This window comes from Athene noctua, chromosome 12 (genome assembly GCF_965140245.1).
Source record: "Athene noctua chromosome 12, bAthNoc1.hap1.1, whole genome shotgun sequence".
NCBI lineage: Eukaryota > Metazoa > Chordata > Aves > Strigiformes > Strigidae > Athene > Athene noctua.
In genome coordinates this window covers 11,523,317-11,541,615 of record NC_134048.1, presented here as the reverse complement: position 1 = coordinate 11,541,615, position 18,299 = coordinate 11,523,317, and the positions used below count along the sequence as shown (strand labels likewise).

At 47.6% G+C, this 18,299-nt stretch overlaps 1 protein-coding gene across 1 annotated transcript; it reads right to left on the bottom strand.

The window, feature by feature from the left end:
• Positions 1 to 2,132: 2,132 nt before the first annotated feature.
• Positions 2,133 to 12,551, bottom strand: C1QTNF2 (C1q and TNF related 2). The gene is made up of 3 exons (XM_074916000.1): positions 12,214 to 12,551; positions 5,595 to 5,843; positions 2,133 to 4,279 (listed from the first exon to the last, which is right to left on the bottom strand). The coding sequence occupies exons 2-3, from the start codon at positions 5,833 to 5,835 to the stop codon at positions 3,666 to 3,668; spliced, it is 855 nt and encodes a 284-aa protein (XP_074772101.1). The 5' UTR covers positions 5,836 to 5,843; positions 12,214 to 12,551; the 3' UTR covers positions 2,133 to 3,665.
• Positions 12,552 to 18,299: the final 5,748 nt, after the last annotated feature.

Here is an 18,299-nt window from a genome sequence, read left to right as displayed (position 1 = left end):
GACACTTGCGGTGATAGAGAATGCCGCAGCATAACAGGTCTTGCGTGAGGGTGGCAGATGTGGATGGCATCCTGTTCAGCCAGGATGTTTGTCCTTCCTCCCTGATGGCATTTACCCATGTACTCGCCCAGCTACCACCATTCCCAGCTCTTCTCCTGCCATACCCGAGGTGCAGGCAGCTGCCTGCACTGCGGTGAGCAGACTGTGTGGGAGTGGGTGCTCTCTTGGGACAGCTTGGCTGTGAAAACCACAGCTCTGTATTTGGTGATTTTTCCAGAAACTTTGTGTTGCTTGAATAAAGAGACCTTATGTAAATCTTAGTTTTAAAACAAAGTAAATAACTGCTTGGCTGGAGGACAATGGCAGTCTGAACCAAAATGCAGCTTGAAGATGCAGGAGCAAGCCAGAATGTGTTCTTCTTTTAAAATTCTCCAAAGTCTGAGCCAGTCATTTTGAATTTTGTGCAGGGTTTTCCCCCACTTTTAGTATTTCAGTGATTGGCCCTGTAGTGACCCAGGCATGCTTGTACTTCGCCAGCTGCCCTTCCCTCCCTCTTCTTCTGGGTAAGGCAGGAGGAGGGAAGCCCCCAGCTCCTTGAGATGATGCTTCTTGCAGGATTGGGCTGAGTGGAGACACTTTGTTCAGCATGCAAGTTGCTCTTAAGGTATCATAAGAGGAAATTAATCTTTTTCAGAGGAACCTGTGCAAGAGGAACCCACATGTATCACTTTAAATGCTCATGCCTCTTTCACAGAAATACTTACAGTATGTGGTATCTTTAAATGACTTCAGCCCAGTGGGAGGTTAAACAATCTGGAGAATCTGTTCCTCTCCCTCTTGCCTGCTATATTTTATTAGTTTGGGTTTTCTGTTGCTTGGAGTCCTTGATGGCAGCAGATGCCTGGGCTGAGGTTTGAGCTGTGCAGCACACAGTGCTGCTCCCGAGGGAAGGACCTCATAGCCCCAAACTGAAATCAAACAGTCTCGCACTGAGCACTCAGCAGGCATCAGTGGTTCTCTTTATAATTTTCATTTTGATATTCCAGATTTAAAAGACTCGTTTGCAGGTTTTTCCTTTCACTAGAATAAAAAGGACGCTTTGCCAGACAGTTATAACTTCCCTTGCTTCTCATCTGGGGAAACCAACTCATGTCCCCCTGAGAGGGCTGACACTGGGAGGAAACGCTCCCTGCTGGGGCCTTCTCTGGAGATAACAAGGGAAGGCAAGTGACTGAGCTGATCTAATTGCTCACTGCTACTTCCCCTCCACACTCCTCAGGTTTTATTCCCTGTGGTGCTCTCCCATCCCCTCCCAGCTCTGGTACCTGCCTGGTGCCAAGTGGGTTCAGTTCATAAAATCAGTGGAGAACTAACTTGACTGCAAATAAACCCCAAACAATAGGAAAACTCACCCCCAAAAAACTCACTTCTGGGGATGGGTAATGCACTGAATCAAGAGGAAAGAACTGAGGAGGAAGCAGGGTCTCTGAGTTTTGACAGAGTGGGCTGTGAGTGCTACCGGATTAATTAACGCTGTACTACGTAATTTCCCTCTTGGGTGCAGCACAGCTGGGTGATGGTGCGGAGAGGCCACTGCCTCCCATGTGTCCCACCGCCTCCCTTGAGCTGCCCCTAATGTGTAGGGTTGCTGAGGGAGCTGTGTGGGTGTAGAGACCTGCCCAGAGCCCAGCCCAGAGCGGTTATTTCCCTTCGGGGCTCTGGGGCTTTCAGGGTGGGAGTGTGGGGCTGGGCAAGGAGGGAGAAATGCAGTTCTTGAACTGCTGCTGTCTTTGGGAAGCTGCCTGCAAATGCACCCCAGGACACCCTAAATGAGGGAGCTTTGGAATAAGAGATGTATTCTCTGAGCAACCACTGTCAAGGAAAGGGCACCTGCTGTCTGGGCGAGCAGCGATGGACGGATCCCATTCTTTCACCTTGCAGCTTTTCTTGCACAGAGAGCAGAAAACTCTCTGCATTCCCCAGCCTGCTGGGCTGGGAGGGGAGAAATACTCCTGTTGCACCATCCCCTACAAAATCCATTGCTAACCCAGCAGTGTCTGTGGAATCTGTAATGCAGTTTTGAAATACCTTCTGGGAAACCACTTTTATATATGTCAAGACTATTCCAGCAGTACTTTTGTTCAGCTTTATTTTATAAAATGTATTTGAAAGGATTTTTGTAAGATATAACACAATTATTGTAGTTCATGAAAATCATGCAAGTATTTTGACTTGTAAAAATAAGATTAAAAAAAAAATTGTTCTTATGAGCTATCCTCTCAATGCCTACATATGAGGATCAGAGGAGCTGGAATTTCACGAGAGTTTTCACCAAGTGATAAAGAAGATGTGAAGTATGACTGGAAACCAGGAAGATGCCGCTGATAGTGGGGAAGAGACTCCTTCCATCTGGCTACTGCGACAGAGGCCTCTGTGTTGCTGAACGTTGGATGCCCTGGGGCACGGCAGCCAGACTGAGTGGCTTTATAGAAGAACTCTTTGCTCTGGTAATAGTGAACCCTTTTGGAGCATGTCCCTGTATTAGCTGATACAGAGGAGAAAACAAAAAGTTGCAAAGCTGTTTAGCAAAAGCAAAAGGCTCAGCTGAGCAAAAGTTCAGCTTCTTAGTTTTCTGGGTTTTTTTCCATACAGTTTAGAATCGCAACATTGATTTCGTGGCATCCGTTAATATTTGATATACAACATCAGAAAAGCAAAACAGCAGTAAGATATAGGGTCTAGTTGTGGCATTAAGCCCTCAAGGAGGATCTCAGCAGCACCACAAGCATCTCTTTCCAGCAAAAACTGGAGGGGATGAAGGCAGGGGGTTTTTAATGAACCTGTTTCTGGAGTGAAGGCTCATGCTGTCTTTGCCAGTTGAGTCTTATCTGTAAAGTTCAGCCTCCACCGTAGCTCGAGGCCCACAGGTATTTGGCTTCCCCAGTCCACTTTAGGTTCTGGTCACAGCTTACCAATGCTTGTCTGAAACCAAATGCAGGACACCAGCGCTGGTATATTGAAGCTGAAATCTGAGAAACGCCAGTGGTGCTCAGTGCAACATCTTGTGTCTTATGAGGAGTCTTACCTTTAACTTTAAAAATGAGATCTCTCTTTTGTGTCATCTGCTATTTAGACCAGAGGCTTTTACTTGTTAGTACTGCTTTGATGAGGCAGAGAGCCACTCTTACTTTTACAACTTTAGCTGACAACTTCCTGACTCTTAAACAGCTGGTAATTGGCATAGGATTATAACTATTATGGGGTGTAGGGGGAGGAGGTGCAGTGATAGTCTCCAGCATCAGTGGCACTTCTGCGCTCAGCTTTCAGGGAATGGTTGTTGGTTTTCATGCTTTATAATATTCAAAGCATTCCACACCAGTATTTGAATTACATGTCCATGGCATGTTGGAATCCTCATGGAAAACATAATGGGCAACTTCGAGACTTAGAGATTCATGAGGCTGCTTAAAGGTGAGTCCTACTGGTCCTGGTACCCTGTGGACTAGTTGATGACATCAAGTAAATATCTAAATAGCCAATACAGGCTGTTAGTGCCAAAAATGTGGGATTGTATGATAATCCCACACATATCCACGTACAGGCTACACTTTGCTGGACTGAGGTCTTGCGCATTTCCTATTTTTTCTCACGGACTGTTTCTCATCCTATATTTCATTGAAATAATCTTGATCAGGATATATCAGGAAACCAGTAAATAAGCTGTCTGTCCAGTAGGGATCATAAAAGAGCCCATTTTGTTCTGAGTAAAAGATCTGCAGCCATACTTCATCCTCCTGCTTCAGAGAAAGGATGGTTGATCCAGAGGCAACGTCATGGTTCCCAGTGTTAGCATCAAAAGTCTTGATCCGGTACTGCCCGTTGTGGACCAAGCCGATGGCCAAATGTTTGTTGGCCAAAGTGATATCGTAAGTGAAGTAGTAAATACCTGGGATGCTGCATATAAATTTCCCACTGGAAGCATTGTAGTGTCCTCCCTCATTCATCAGGATCCTGTCAAATTTGATGGGCAGTCTTTCCCTTGGGTAGCTCTTTGAGACTGCCACAGAGAAGGCAGATTTGGCTTTGTTAGCATTACAGGTGCAGGGTCCTGGCATCCCGGTCTCACCCTTGTTCCCTTTGGGCCCTTTCTTTCCCGGTGCCCCGTTTTTTCCAGGATTACCCTTTAAACCCTTGGGCCCTCGTGGGCCTGCCTTGCCAATTGCTCCTGCTTTTCCCTTTGGTCCTGGTTTGCCAGGGTTTCCTGTTCTGCCTTGTGGACCTAGAAGACAAATAACCTTGTAAATCTTTCAGTGAAAGAGATGATATGGCAAGCGGAAAGGGGTTGCATCGTTGTAGCAGTATATTATCATTTAGGAGGAAAACCTTGCTGGTGAGAATCCTGATGAAATGCCACCTGGAGCTGGACACCAGGTCTGACTAGGCATGTTAAGTAGGGAGTTGGCATGATAACAGTGGGACTAGGGAGCAGGAGAGTCCTTTTAAGGATCTAAAGGCTTGTTTAATTGTCTGGTTCACTTGAGAAAAAAGAGTAATTAATTATAAACCTAGCCAAGAACAAGCTTTAAATGTTTGGGTTTTTTAGAAGTGGGACGGGTTTGTGAAGACTTTAGAACCTAGGTTTGAGATGATAGAGTGCTTGTAATCTCCTCTCTCTCTTTTTCGTTTTTACACTTAACATGAAACTGTTATAAGAAAAAAAAACCTAGGTGTAGTAAAAAGCCCAGCCTAGCTAGTGGATGAACCAGTCATGAACCAGAAGACACCCAGTGCAGGGACTGCCTTGAGGTGGGAAGCCAGTTGGACCGTCACAGTGATGCTGAAACTCCTGCATGTTGCTGATTGCGGTAGTGTCTGATATAAGACAAATTAATGGAGCTTCGTACCCTGTCTCTTGACCTGCTGTAGCAAGGCTAGATTTAAATGCAGCTGTGGGTGGAAACCTGTTCTCCAGATTCCCTCTTTTGGGTGTGGGAGAAGAGAGTAAGATGCAGCTTTGCCAAGCTGGCGTTATGCTGAATCAGGAGTGCACTCTAGTGTGGCAATGGGAAATGGCTGCTTTCAACAGAGCTGGTCCCCATGCTTACTGACTGTGAGGCTGGATCTAAAGCAGAGTCTCACTCAGGATTAAAGAGGGGTTGTTATTTGCTTTGATTTAGATTGAGCATGGTCAGAGCAGTGCCTGTCATCCAGCTAGAGCACTTTGGGGAGCAAGTACTTAATTTTTTCACCTGACTTTTTTTCGCTTGAGAGCAGGAATCAGAGCCCACCGCTTTGTCTCATCTAGAGAGCATCTATCAGAACAGGGAAAATCTCACTTCTTAAAATGTAGCCAACGGGATTTGCGTACAGCATTAAGATGCTCTCAGCGAATAATGTGAGTCTGAACCACCCTGGCAGGAGCTGACAAGCATGAGATGTTGAAGGTGGGAGAGTGGAAATTTCTAGAAGAGTTTCCCAATGAGATGTTGTCTGTCCTGGGGCTCAGATTTGGGGTGACAGGTTGTTGTTAACTCAGCTGTTGTACTATTGCTTTTACATTTTAACCCTTGTGGTAAGAAGCATTTTTCTCCTACCTTCATCGCCGTGCTCGCCTTTATCCCCATCCTTGCCGTCCTTGCCATCTTTGCCCGGGAAGCCCATCCTGCCGACTGTCCCCGGAGCCCCGGGTGCGCCGGGCGGGCCGGGTGGCCCGGGGGGTCCCGGCAGGCTGCACGCCAGCTGGGGACCTTCCTGCAGCGCTCCCTTGGCAAAGCCCCCGAGAATGTGGTTTGCCACACAGGGCACAGTCCAGAGCAGGAGGACAGCGGAGATCATGGTGCAGCCTGTAAGAAGGAGATGGGACATGGCTGTTACGTGTGGTAGCCAGCATGTGTGGCTGCAGCAGTGTCCTCTCCACCAGGATGGTGTGTTGTAGAGACTTGCGTGAAAATGGGAAATAACTGGGCTTTTATTTGGCAGGGTGGGGGAACTGTTTGATTTGGTGTGACATGAATTTAAGGATTTGGCTCATGGAGTTTTCTAGGTCTGATCAATCTTTTTGTTTTCAAACTTGCCCTTCTCCAAGTCCGTGTCTGTGACCATCCCTCATTTTGTTTTGTTCCCTGGGCCTCCGTTCCCCCGAATCACAAGTAGCAATGGCATAGTGGTGCAGCAGGCAGCTGCTTGGGACTACCAGAGTGGAGGAAGGAGAAAGAGTTTTGGTGTAAATTTCCCCAGTGAGACCTGCTCTGCGGCTGCGTACTGGGGGTTCTTACCAAGCACAAAACCTCGTGTGATGCAGGACTGAAGGAGCTTGCGGAGGCTTTGGGTCAAGGCAGTCCTTACTGTGTTTTGCCTGGCGGTATGAACTGAGCCCCTTGGCTGGCTGAGACTGTCCCGTTCCCCATCGCAGTTCGGCTGCATGGCACTGCACAACCTGCACCCTGTCTCCTGCCAGGTCTCTGGCTCAGTGTTGGGGTGCAGCTGCCCCTGCAGCCATGATCAGCCCCCCTGCAACCTCCACTGGTGGTTTTCTAACCTCTTGCCATGCTGACCAGCCTCTCTTGGGGGTCAGTAGCTCATTCTTTATGTTTGTTATTAACATCCACCTTGGAAAAACAGATAACTGTTAAAATCCCAACCGTTGTTTGTCCCCTGCCTCTGTAAAGTGAACCATTGCTTTAAGCATAGCAAATGCCAAGGGCTTTTTTAGAGCATCACAAGTCTCTGCCTTCATTCACAGCAGGAGCCTGAGCCTCCAGGGCTTGTCTTGTTCACCCCTGGATGGGGAGATAGCAATAAAAAATAATTTCTGGAATAATGCCATTGCCATGAACCTGCTAATGATACAGTGTAGCTAATATACAGGAAAATATCCCTCTGGATGTTTGCACATGGAGCCGTTGGCAAATCGCTGTGTTTCATGTGCAACTCTTGAGTAACTCCACTTCATCTTGAGATGCTGCTGATGCATCTCAGCACTTTAGAGAAGATGCTCAAAATCAGGCTGATTGACAAGAGCCCATCTTCATGCGTGACCCACCTGGGACTCTGGGCATTAGAAGCATTTAAAACAGAATCTGGGTTCTGCACATCATTACAGATATAGTAAAAAAGAGAATTTCCCCCATGATATCAGTTTCTGACTGCCCATGGGAAAAGGTGCTCCTGCCATCCCCTCCTTGGAACAGAAGGCATCCCTGTGTTGAGGGCTTTTTCCTCCCTTTGCTCTGCTGATGAGGGAGGTTATGGCCATGGCCACCAGCTCCCCAGCAGGGCCAGTGCTCCCTGGTGGGCACTGACCATGGGCTGAAGGGAGATGCTGATGGAGCCAGGCTCTTTTCCAGTTGTATGAATACAGAAATAAGCTGGTGGGGGGGATGAAAGGCACCCCTGGCCCTTTTGCTTTCTTTCAGCTTCTGTAGCTGGAGTAGCTTGGAGAAATGAGACCTGAAGCCTAAAACTGCCCCATACAAATTGTGGCTGATTCACTGTTTGCTCAGTAGCTCTCTGATTAGGAGAGATTGAGCTAAAGCCAAAGGTGGGGTGCTTTGGCGTTTGGGTTTTTTTAAAGGAATTAGCCATGTACCACTTTGATACAACTCCTACCCCTAGGCTAAGAGGTACACACTCTTATCTGATGGAAAAGACTCTTATGAAAATTAATCTTTTCCCTTGCTACAGCTACCTCTGACAGTAGGTGGTTAAATATTTTACAAGAATTATCTATTTGCGTGGGCTTTCTTTTCACATCCTGAAGTCCTGCAAACGAAACACAGAATATAAGTGAGGATTAAAAGCAAGAAAACTGACTTTCACATATTTCTTCTTCTTTGGTGCCAAAGCAAATTTGTAGTTAAACACAGATGCAATAGAAGATGAGGTGGGATATCCCAGACCTTTCAATCTGTCATTGGCCTTTCAGTCAGGCGAGGTCCTGCTTGGTATCAAGTCAAATACTGTGAAGCTATAGAATTTTCTCAGTAGTGTTATGTTTAACTCCTGCACTGGAAATAAGATGCTTGAAGTATTGTATAAATTTCATGTTGGCCTTAGTGCTCTCATCCTGGTATCGGCTCCTGAAGGGAGGGAAATGCGTATTACATGCTCCAAATCCAGCGAGCAATATGCTACATATTAATGCTGAGTGGGAGCCCCCCAGATCTGCGATATGTAAAATTAAGAACATGCAGAGGAGTGGGAAATGCTAAACAGATCTCCAGGCTGGATTCGGCTGCTAAGCCATTTTGTTCTTCAGCTCTCTTTTGCTTTTCTTATACCTAAGTTTATTTGTTGGTGGTGAAAGGTGTTGACTTAATGGTCTTGTGAGACAGAAATCACCAAACAGTATTGATGTGGACAGTTGAATAAAGGCTTCTCAGTTCACAGAAAGGGAAACAAAATGTTAAAATGCTTGCGGAGTGGGGAGATCCCAAGGAAAGCTACATCCCTTCTTCCTAGTAACCACCTCAAATAGGGCAGAAGAGAAGTGAGAGGCATATGGAGGTGGATGACACTAATAAGTTGTGGCAAGGAAAAATGTCATTGTAGAGCATAGCTTGGAAAAAAGCTGGGACTGCTTCACGCAGAGACGAAATGGGCAGGAGGGAGCGCAGGGCAGGAGGACAGCTCCTCCTCTTAAAGTTTCTTACCATAAGAACTTTTATGACCTTCAGACAACCCAGCTAGTTGACCTGATGGCATAAAAAGTGGTAAACACAAAATAACCCGAGGCTGGGAGGTTAGTAGCACTGATACTTGGATAGACGGGGGATATTAGACTACCTGGAGCCTTGCTCTGGCACAGCTCCCAAGTCGGTGTTAATTAACGGCTCCACAAGAACATTTCATCCCACATCACAGCAGTGCGTGTGGGATGCAAAGCACAGTCACATTCACAAGAGAATCTATAAATAACCTCTTAAAGAAATCTCTTTGAAAGAAAACAAACCTCATGCTGTTCCACCTTAAAAGGAAAATTGCTCCTCGATGTAGAATGTATGAGCTCCAAAAAGCAAATTGGAAACAGATCAGCATCTTTCCTCTCCACAGTAAGGGCGGCAGGCCTGTCACTGGAGGCCCTGCAGCATGGTTTCAGCTGAGGTCTTACTTTTCTAATGTATTTTAATTAATATCTTTGCTAACAGGGTTTTGAAGACTTTTTGGCCATGACCAGTGCCTGTTGTGCAAGAGTGAGCACTGTGCCCGGGGGCTTACAGGAGCTGACTGGTGGTGGAGGGCTGCTCAGGGTGGGGAGGAGATCCTGCACTGTCTGACTGAGCGCAGGCACCAGCCGATGGCTGTAACTTGTACCTGCTGCTGAAATGCGAATGTTCAGCTCCTCAGCACCCGGGGAGGGCACTGGTATCAGGCATTGATTTCAGCATAGGAAAACAAAGTGGACCAGTTTCACTTAAACAAGTCAGCTCATTGTCTGCAGCACAGGCACAGCTGGCCAGGCCTCAGGGCTGCCATGCCCCAGCTTCTCCTCAGCAGAGCCTGGGGCAGCACCAGCGCTTCTCTGAGGTTATCAAGCATGTTGGTGCCGAGCTTGGGCCAGAGCAGAGGTGCTGCAGCCATTCATGTGTGTCTTGGTGACAGCATGTTGGTGATGGGCAAGATCTCATGCATGTAGAAATGCTTTTCTTCCCAATACTTAAAAATATCCTATCTATCCATTGAGTCACTCTGAAGTGATGTCTTCTGACATTTAGCAGCAGTGGTGCTTTCTAGGTTGCTCAGACAAAGAAGACCAAGCCCTCAGGCTCAGGAAATGGTGCAACTTGTGGTGGGCACATGATGGACAAGGGCAGCACTTCATGGCTCTGAGATGAAGGGTCTTGGAGGAAAGACCCTTTCAGCTCCCAGATGCTAGGTAGGCTCTGGCTGAGAGCTCATGTTCTCATCATCGCTGGATCAAACTTCCACCCAGAGAGAGAGGACAGAGGCTCAAAAATGTGCTGCCAGTGTCTGAACCCTGAGGTGGAAGGATGAGGCAGACAGGTGGAGTGACAGGTGTCCATCAGCTGGGTTTGAGAGACAATGATTCCCTGTGTCCCTCACCTGAACCAATGGAAATTGCTGCTGTGGGTCCAGGGCATCCCCTGGGATCAATGTAGTCTGTAAAACTGTGCTGTGAATCCCCACTGGGTAATTTTGGGAAATACTTGTCAGGAAGCAAACCAGGAAGGGATGATTTTGGAAAATGTTCACTCCTGAATCTTAGAGCTGGAACACATCTTTATAGAAAATACGTCAGGGCAAATAAAACAATAAAGACAGAGCATCTCTGATTTGCAAGCGTGGTACATGCAGAACTGAGCATTTACTGTCTTCTTTCTTCCTAACGAGGCGCATGTTTAGGGGCCTTCACTATAATTATGTAATAAAATGTAATGAATGACTCCAAGCATGCGTCTGAAATGGGATGTTCTGACTCTGCCTCGTGGCCTTTGCATGACACTCACTTTCTGTTTTAGGACCTTTTGTTGTCACCACTCCTTGCCTCAGTGGGCCCTTCTCTCCCTGCCGGGGCTCAGGTAGAGGCTGCAGGGGCTGGGGAGGGGACACTGGGGCTTAGCTTTCTGCAGGATTGAGGAATGCTGGGAGCGGGTGGGCTGCCCAAAGGGGCCTGTTTGAAGTAGATATTTGTAGACTCAGCAGAATTTGAACCCAACCCCTCCATGCTGAAACCCGAGCATCCTGTGAGCTTCTGTAGCACGTGGAGCACCTGTGCAGGGATCCTGCAAGCCTGTGCTCTCTAACAGCTTTTCTAAGCACACTCCTTGTTGCTGAAGCTACAGTACATCACTGTCACCTGAGAGCCTCCATTCCTAGGAGCTGTGTCCCACAGGGCTCCTTGCAGTCCCCAGTCCCAGCCTGCAGCTCCTGTTCCTGCTGGCTGCTGCAGCATGCGATGGGCTTGCTGCTGCTGGAGGGCCCTCACAGGCATCAGCCTGAGGGGACACATCTCTTGCCATGTCTCCCCTATAGCTCTGGCTGCCACAACATCCCTGCTTCACGTGGCTCCTGCAAGCCCCTATGCAACCACCCTCATCCCAGCCCTGCTGCAGGTGAGTTTCCTGGGCTGCTTCACAGTTAGGAAGCCAGACAAATCCTATAGATATTTATGCATTAAAAAGGTGTTTCTCTAAGAAAAGATTTTGCTGTAAGTGAGCCCCAGGCATGAAGGATCAATTGTACTTTCTGGTGCTTACAGGGCAGCTGGGCTGAAATCCTGTCAGAGGGAAAATCCCTGAGTGTTTGCCAGACGTGGTGTGGTTTGGTGGCGTATGTGGTGGCCGGACAGTAATTTTTGGCCAGGGCAGCCACCCTGTGCCATGCGGTGGTGGTGTGTGCCTGCCCATGGGGAGGAAAAGCGCAGTGGGGGACAGAAAGGAGAGAGGCTGGGGGGAATTGCTGCTCAGAGGGAGGGAGGAGCGGGATGTCCTGGTAGCACGAAAAGGGACCCAGCAGCAAACAAATGACTGGACTGTGACTTTCTACTTGGTTTCCTTTCAATATTCGAGGCTTTCTTAAACAAAACAATCATCTTCCTGCTTCAGAATTTCCTGGCATACCTCAAGGCATCTTAATTAGTCTTCAAAATAATCATTACTCCTGTGAGTCTAATTCTCCACTCCGGTGGTTGCCCTGTAGCATCCCTTGGGTGGAAGTACAAGGACCCCTTGGGCACATGGGGCTGATTTAGATAAAATAAGGTGTGCTGCTGGTGACAGCAGCTGAAATGGATGTATTTAATTTCTGACATAAGCCAGTGAGGTAGTTGTACCAGATATGAGTTTGATCTGTTATCTGCTATCGCACGAAGCAGTGTCAAAGGAGATAAAGGAGAGCGATGTATCTTCTGTGCCTGAGCCTGCATCACCGTCTCAGCTTTAGGCAGACAGGGGTGCCCGTGGCAAACCTTTCCGAGCCCTGAGCTAAAGCCCTGTTACAGAAGCTGCCGATCTGTACCAGAGCAAAGGGAGAGGCTGCGGTTTCAGCTGTACGAGGTGGGTGCTCCCAGCAAAAGTCTGAGGAATGTTTCCTTCCTAGGGTATTTCTTTTAACTGGCGATTGTTGCCTTTATGGATTCCTGTGCAGGCGTTGGAAACCTGAGTGCTCAATGATTTAGACCTTATTTGGTAAGTTTTTGAAGTTAAGGTTAAGAGGAGGGAGGGAAAAAAAAAAAGGAAAAGTGAATCTACTTACCACGACTAATCTCTTCAGTGAGATCTTGACAGGCGCTGGGAACCGACACTATTTTAAGCAGATGTTTTGCTGCAGATCGCTGTCATGCGTGGAGTCCAAGCCCTGTCCTGCCGCAGCAGTGTCCTTCTGAGGGGTGTGCAAGATTGACTTCTGTCTTTCTTTTTTATTAACGTTTTACTCCTTTTTGTGCAGATTGCTAGCTTCTTGCAGCAGCTCCAGGTTTTGGCTCAATGTTGCCAAAGGCATATTTTTATTATTGTGTAATGGGTCTGCGCCTCTTCCTCTGTCACGTGGCATGGGAAGAAATTTTTACGCACATATGGCTGGAAAGCTCTTGATGCTTGGGGAGCTGTTCCCTTTTTCTCTCTCCCTTGCAGTCTTGTACGAAGGGCTCAGGAGTTGCCTGGATCATTTCTGACCAGTTCTGCCCCTCTCTGCTGTAGGGACGTAAGGGGACAGGTAACTCAGATCACACTAGGGAACAACTTTGACACTTGATCCTGCAGCATTAGCAAGGGAAGCAAATCTTGTCCTAAGGGTGGAAACTAGCTTCTAAAACAGTTTAGACAAACCAGTAATATTTGTCTTTATTCAATCCCTTCAGGCTTGAATACAGGACATTGTAGTGAAGCAGCAGCTTTGCAAATGTGAATTTTGAGAGGAAACTGCATGTACTTCAGCGCTGCTTTGGGTGAACATGTGAGACAAAACACAGAGACATTGCCATAGGGATGACATGGCGGGAATGTTTCTGTCTTTGGAAAGGGTTGGGATTTTGTTTTAAGCTTGCAAAGTAATTATAGAACTCCTAGCAATTGCTTGAGGTAAAGCAGTAATACCAGAAGAAGTGGCTGAAGCCGGAGTTCAGCTTTAGCTCTGCCAACACAGAAGCATTGAATTGCAGTAAATCCCTGTCCCTTCTTTTCCCTCTGCTGCAGCAAGTCATAGTGTTGTAACTCTGAGAAGTGTTGATATCCCAGTTTATACCAGCCCATTAAACTCAGAATTTGCAAATACCTTACAACTCTCAAAATCAACAGTGCTTCCCTAACAGCCCCCAGGGAGGTGCAGAGAGACCAAGAAGAGTTGAAGAGTTTCCTCACCCCCCCTCCCCGCCTGCCCACCCCTTCCATCCCTCCCTGCTTTGCAGGATGCCCTGTGATTCTGCCAGGGTTGGTATGGACCAGACTCAGACCAGACTTGCCTTTTTAGGGGAGCAGTGGGGAGAGTCTAAACAGGAGAAGTGAGATGACCCAGAAGTACAGCCTAGCCCCACGGTTGCCCAGGCTGGCAGCATGGGAGGTTATAGGGGACCCATCACCCTGCTGGGAGGGCAGCAATGGCCCTGGGGCCATCATCACCCACGTAGAGTGGGTTGCTGGTGGTCCTGGCTGCAGCCTGCAGGTCCCGCTTGTGGGTGTGTGGTTCCTGCTCTGCCCTGGCCAGGATCCTGCGTGGGGCTTGGGACAGGCGTGTGCTCAGTGGCGGGGCTCCAGATCCTGCCCTGCTGCTCTCCAGCCAGTAAATATTTTCTGCTCAGTGCAGATTATTAGCTGATTTGGAGTATGCTGGAAGTATCATTCTTTGCTCTGCCAGAATTTATCTTATTGGAGCTGTTGTGGGATTTTTTTTTTTTTAAGCTTTCCCCTGCACTTGCTGTTGTGGGAATGGATATAATGTAAAAATGAAGTATGTATACAGTTTGCTTTGTGAGCTGTAGTCAGTTCAGCTGCCTCTGGGAGGGGTGGGAATGTTTGGCCAAGGAAGCACAGGGTTGTTCTCGGGCTCTGCCAATGGTCCTGCAGATCTTCAGAGCCAGCCCCCTGCTCCCTGACAACTCAGCCATGCTCCCAGCTATTGAACAACCCCCAGGAGAACAACCCCCCTCCCCAAACCCATGCAATCATCGCTTTAAATTTCACTGGGCTGTTTTAGGAAAGCTACCATATGGCTGCAGAGCTCTGGTGTGCCCATGGGGACCTGCCCCCCGCTCCACTTCCCCCTTGGCATTGGTGTGAGCACAGGTGGGGACATCCCCACCTGCAAGAGCCACTCTCCCTTGGGGCAGCTCTGGTGATCAGTTGAATGTGAACTGTCACTTTTTGTCTGTTTCCATAAAGTTTGTAGGAACCCAGTTCTCCTGGAGAGCCTCCCCTGCCCGGGTGTGGGGCTGGAGTCAGGCAAAGTGCTCAAGGCATTGCACGTGCACGGGTCCTGCCTCAGGTTTCTTATGAAACCAGATGAGAACTTCCTGTGGGCTTTGCCAGGGTGCCAGTCGATCGGCCTGGGAAGCCACAGCAGTTGCCTCAGACACTAATGGTGTTGAGAAGAAAAAGCCCTTATACTTATCCCAAACCTGCCCCATGGCAGCTGTGCTGAGGCACCAGGGCTTTGGGTTGGATATGGAATTAGTCAGGGGTGAAACGATGCTTGAAAATACAGCAGTCCTGCCAGGCAGATCAGGGGAATTTGTGGTTACTGGTGATTTTGTGCCCAGATCCACAGTGTGTTGAAGGCAGCAAGAGCCTGACCTAGTTCAGCAGCACGGGGAGAGGCAACGCTGGGAAGCTCCTGCCAGGCAGATGGAAAATATGTCTGTGCTGCAAGGCTGAGCTGAGCTCACCCCGGGTCCCAGACAGCTCTGCCGAAGAACATGTTTGGCAGCACACTTTGTTAAATAAATAAACTGCCCGTTCACAGAGAAACAGAGCAGCCATGAGACTCGGTTCTCAGTCCATTTTGTTTCTAGATGTTGCAGGGAAGCATTACAAGAGATTGTGTCCCTTCTGGGCTGCTTTTTAGCAAAAGCTTCTCTGCCATAACCAACGTGGTTTCACCATCGATCATGGGGAAGGCGGCTCGTTGCTGCAGTGTGGGGGCTGGCTCAGGCTGACATCCACCTTGGCAGACCCCCATGGGACATATGTAGGGCTGGGGGTGCGGGTCCCCACCACGGATGGGCTGTGGGGCCTGTTGTGGTCCTTCCTCCTCAGCAGCAAAGCCACCCTGCCCGTACCGCCCCTCGTAGTCCCTGCCCCAGCCCGGGAGGTGCTGCCTTGCCTGGGCTGGGCAATGCTCTGGGCTGGCATTGTCCTGTCCCTGTGCCTGCATCCCCACCAGCGCCCTGGGCACAACACGCAGTGGCTCTACATTCTTTAGATAAAGATTGTTGGGGGATACAAGGCTTGTGTTGCAAGGAAAAGGTGCTTCATCCAGCACCTATGGAGTAAAAACTGTAATTTTAGCTCCACTATAGCCTGTGCATATACTTTGGATGAGAAACACGAGTGTCTAAAGGTGGGTGATTGCCAGATCCTGCCCCAGGACAGCAGGACAGGACTGGATCCCAGCGAGGAAAGATTTTTGCCTCATTTGCTTTCCTCACAGTAACACATTTCACCGTTACAGATACTGACCTTGCAGCAACGGCTTTGCTGAGTCATTTTATTTGGCTACAAATGCCAAAATTGCTGCAGTTCACTCAGAGGCTGGAGGCAGCCTAAATCCAGCCTTCCATTGCACTGGGCAATGGCAATGAAAGCGGTTCTCTCTTCAAAGATGAGTGTAGGTGCTTTGGGGTTGTTTTTTTGGAGATACTAATGGGAAGGAAAAAGGATTTTTCTACCCAACAGGCCTCCTGGCTTAGTGTGGACTGGTGATTTGAGTAATTTTTATTGCCCTACCTAAAAGGAGTTTGGAAGTCTGTGAGCAGTCTTCAGAGAGTGATTGTCCCTCTCCAAAAGCCCCCATAAAAATGAGTCAAATCTCTGTTTAAACTTAAAGGATGCCCTTGAGACCATTAGCTCTGCTTAGGAACTGCAGTCCTAACCCATTAAGATAAAAATAAATATAGCTTATTTTAGGAAGAGGGAAGTGAGAACCAGCCCAAGCACTAGTGAGCCACTGCAAGCACAGATGTGTTAAGGCTGGGTTTTTTTCTTTTGTCTCATGCACCTTCTAATTCAAAGCGTATTTCAGCAATCCTTTTGACTTGCCACAATTGGCTCCTGCCTAGATATCTAATAACATAGTGAGGCAAGAAAAGACTCTTCTGAAAATGCCTTGTATTTCCCAAAATACAAAAAACTCCAGTCCCACTTCTGGAGTTTGTAGCATCAGCAGTCCCGGTACCTGGGGACATGGGCAGCATTTGCCCAAGCCAGGAAAGCCAGCAACAAATGTCACTTACCCGTGTCACGGTACAGTGCCTCTATACTTCAGCACAAAGCAACATCCCCCAGAGACAAGTGAAAAATTACTTACATTGTGTGTGAACAGTGACAGGCTGTGTAGATAGTAATAGCCACAGATAAAATCCCCTCTCCTGCTGTCTCTTTCCAAGCAGAGAATTTTGCATTAGAGCTGGCTTTTCTGTTCTGGGAGAACTGGTAATTTGCTAAAAATGGCCTTTCAGCTATTCCTAAAATATTGAGAAAATATTAGTATATTGGCAGAATAGACTGTGGGGCTGTGTGTAAAACCTGCAACTCTGTGCTCCTGCTTCTGCACGTGCCCAGCGTGAGACTTGTTACAGCAAGAAGGGACACCCCAGCAAACCCAGGAGCCAGCTGAAGGCACCATTTTCCTCCCCCAGCTTGGAGCTCATGCAGCCCAGAGGCTGACAGCATAACCCCTGCCCAGCCAGGGCGTGCAGAACCAGGAGCAAGGCTCACAAACGTGAGGAAGCTTCTTCACCCGTGCTGCTGTGGCAGCCGCCTCGCTAACAGGGCACCACAGACAGCAACTGCACCTCAGGCCTCGCGCTCCAGCACCCACTTCCCAGAGGCACTGTTAGCGTACATCATAGCAGCTTGTGAATAAAAAGCAGCAATGGGTTAAAACTCCCCTGTGAGGTGGTGTTGGAGCCAGATTTGTAGTTCCTTAAAAACTGAGAACAAATGCATGGGCAAATGTGATAAGGCCATAAATACATCTGAAGAACAGTCTCGCTTGTAGGAGATTTGGTGGGAGATTATAGAGCAGTGGGCCAAGGCCTGTGCTTAGATCCAAACGCTGTGGAGATGAGTGGCTGGGTAGAGGCTAAAATGCTTTGGAAATAGGAATTACTTTTAAGGCTTTGTAGGTTGGAAATTTTGGGTTTGCTAATCTGTCCACTGTGCAAGGTTTCCTTAGGCAAAGTGAATTTTTCCTCTGTTCCACTGATATCTAAAATGTGCTGGTATTTTGCAGAACTATACCCTGGTGGGGTTCTGGTTGGGTCATCTAAGAGATGTGAACAAATTTGGTTCATGTAAAATAACTAGTTTAAGTTAGTAGAGTTCTATTTCTTTGTTGCATCTGGCAAAATAAGTGCAAATAGGAGTGCTAACAGAACAACAGGGAGTTGCCTGAACGTCCTTCAGGCCACAGTGTTTTGGCCTGAATTGAGTAAAGTTACACCCAAAAGCGGGCACAGAAAAACCTGTCTCTTCTGTTGTTTTTCCTTTTTCCTAAAAGTTGAACTTCATTTCATCCTTAACTAATTGCTATAATTCCTGCTTTTTTTCTGATCCCTTAACAGCCTAAAACAATTACACTCACGTAGAACAGTGCATCTCTTTCATTAACCCACTCGGGAAAGCCATAAAGATCCAATTACAAAGAAATGTAGAGACAGTAAAAGAACTACCTTCTGGTGTGCCTTGAAAGATAACACAGAATGCTAAACTTTTCAACAAAAAAATAAAGGAGAGTGTTTTAATCTATGTATTTTAAAAATGCAAATGTCTTCAAGAAATCAGCTGGCTAGTTCAGTTTTCAGACTGAGCATGACTCAGACAACAGAACTCAACAGGATGAAAAATGAGGCAATCGAAGCAACTGTTGAAAAGGGAGTTAGAAAATAATTTTGGAGCTTTGCCAAGGCTACCCTGCTGGGAGGGTCTGTCTTGTATTGTGATTTGAGAATTTGACTATAGTCTGTGTTACCGGCTAAGGAATTCCCTCTCACCTCACTTCTATCTTTGTGCATGAAAAAAACAGGAGCTCCAACTTGAGCTGCCCCTGCTAGAGTATGCTCCTTTCCATTGTATTATTCAATTCTATCCAAACTAGCCTGATTTGTCTCAAACTCATTTTAGAAAGCA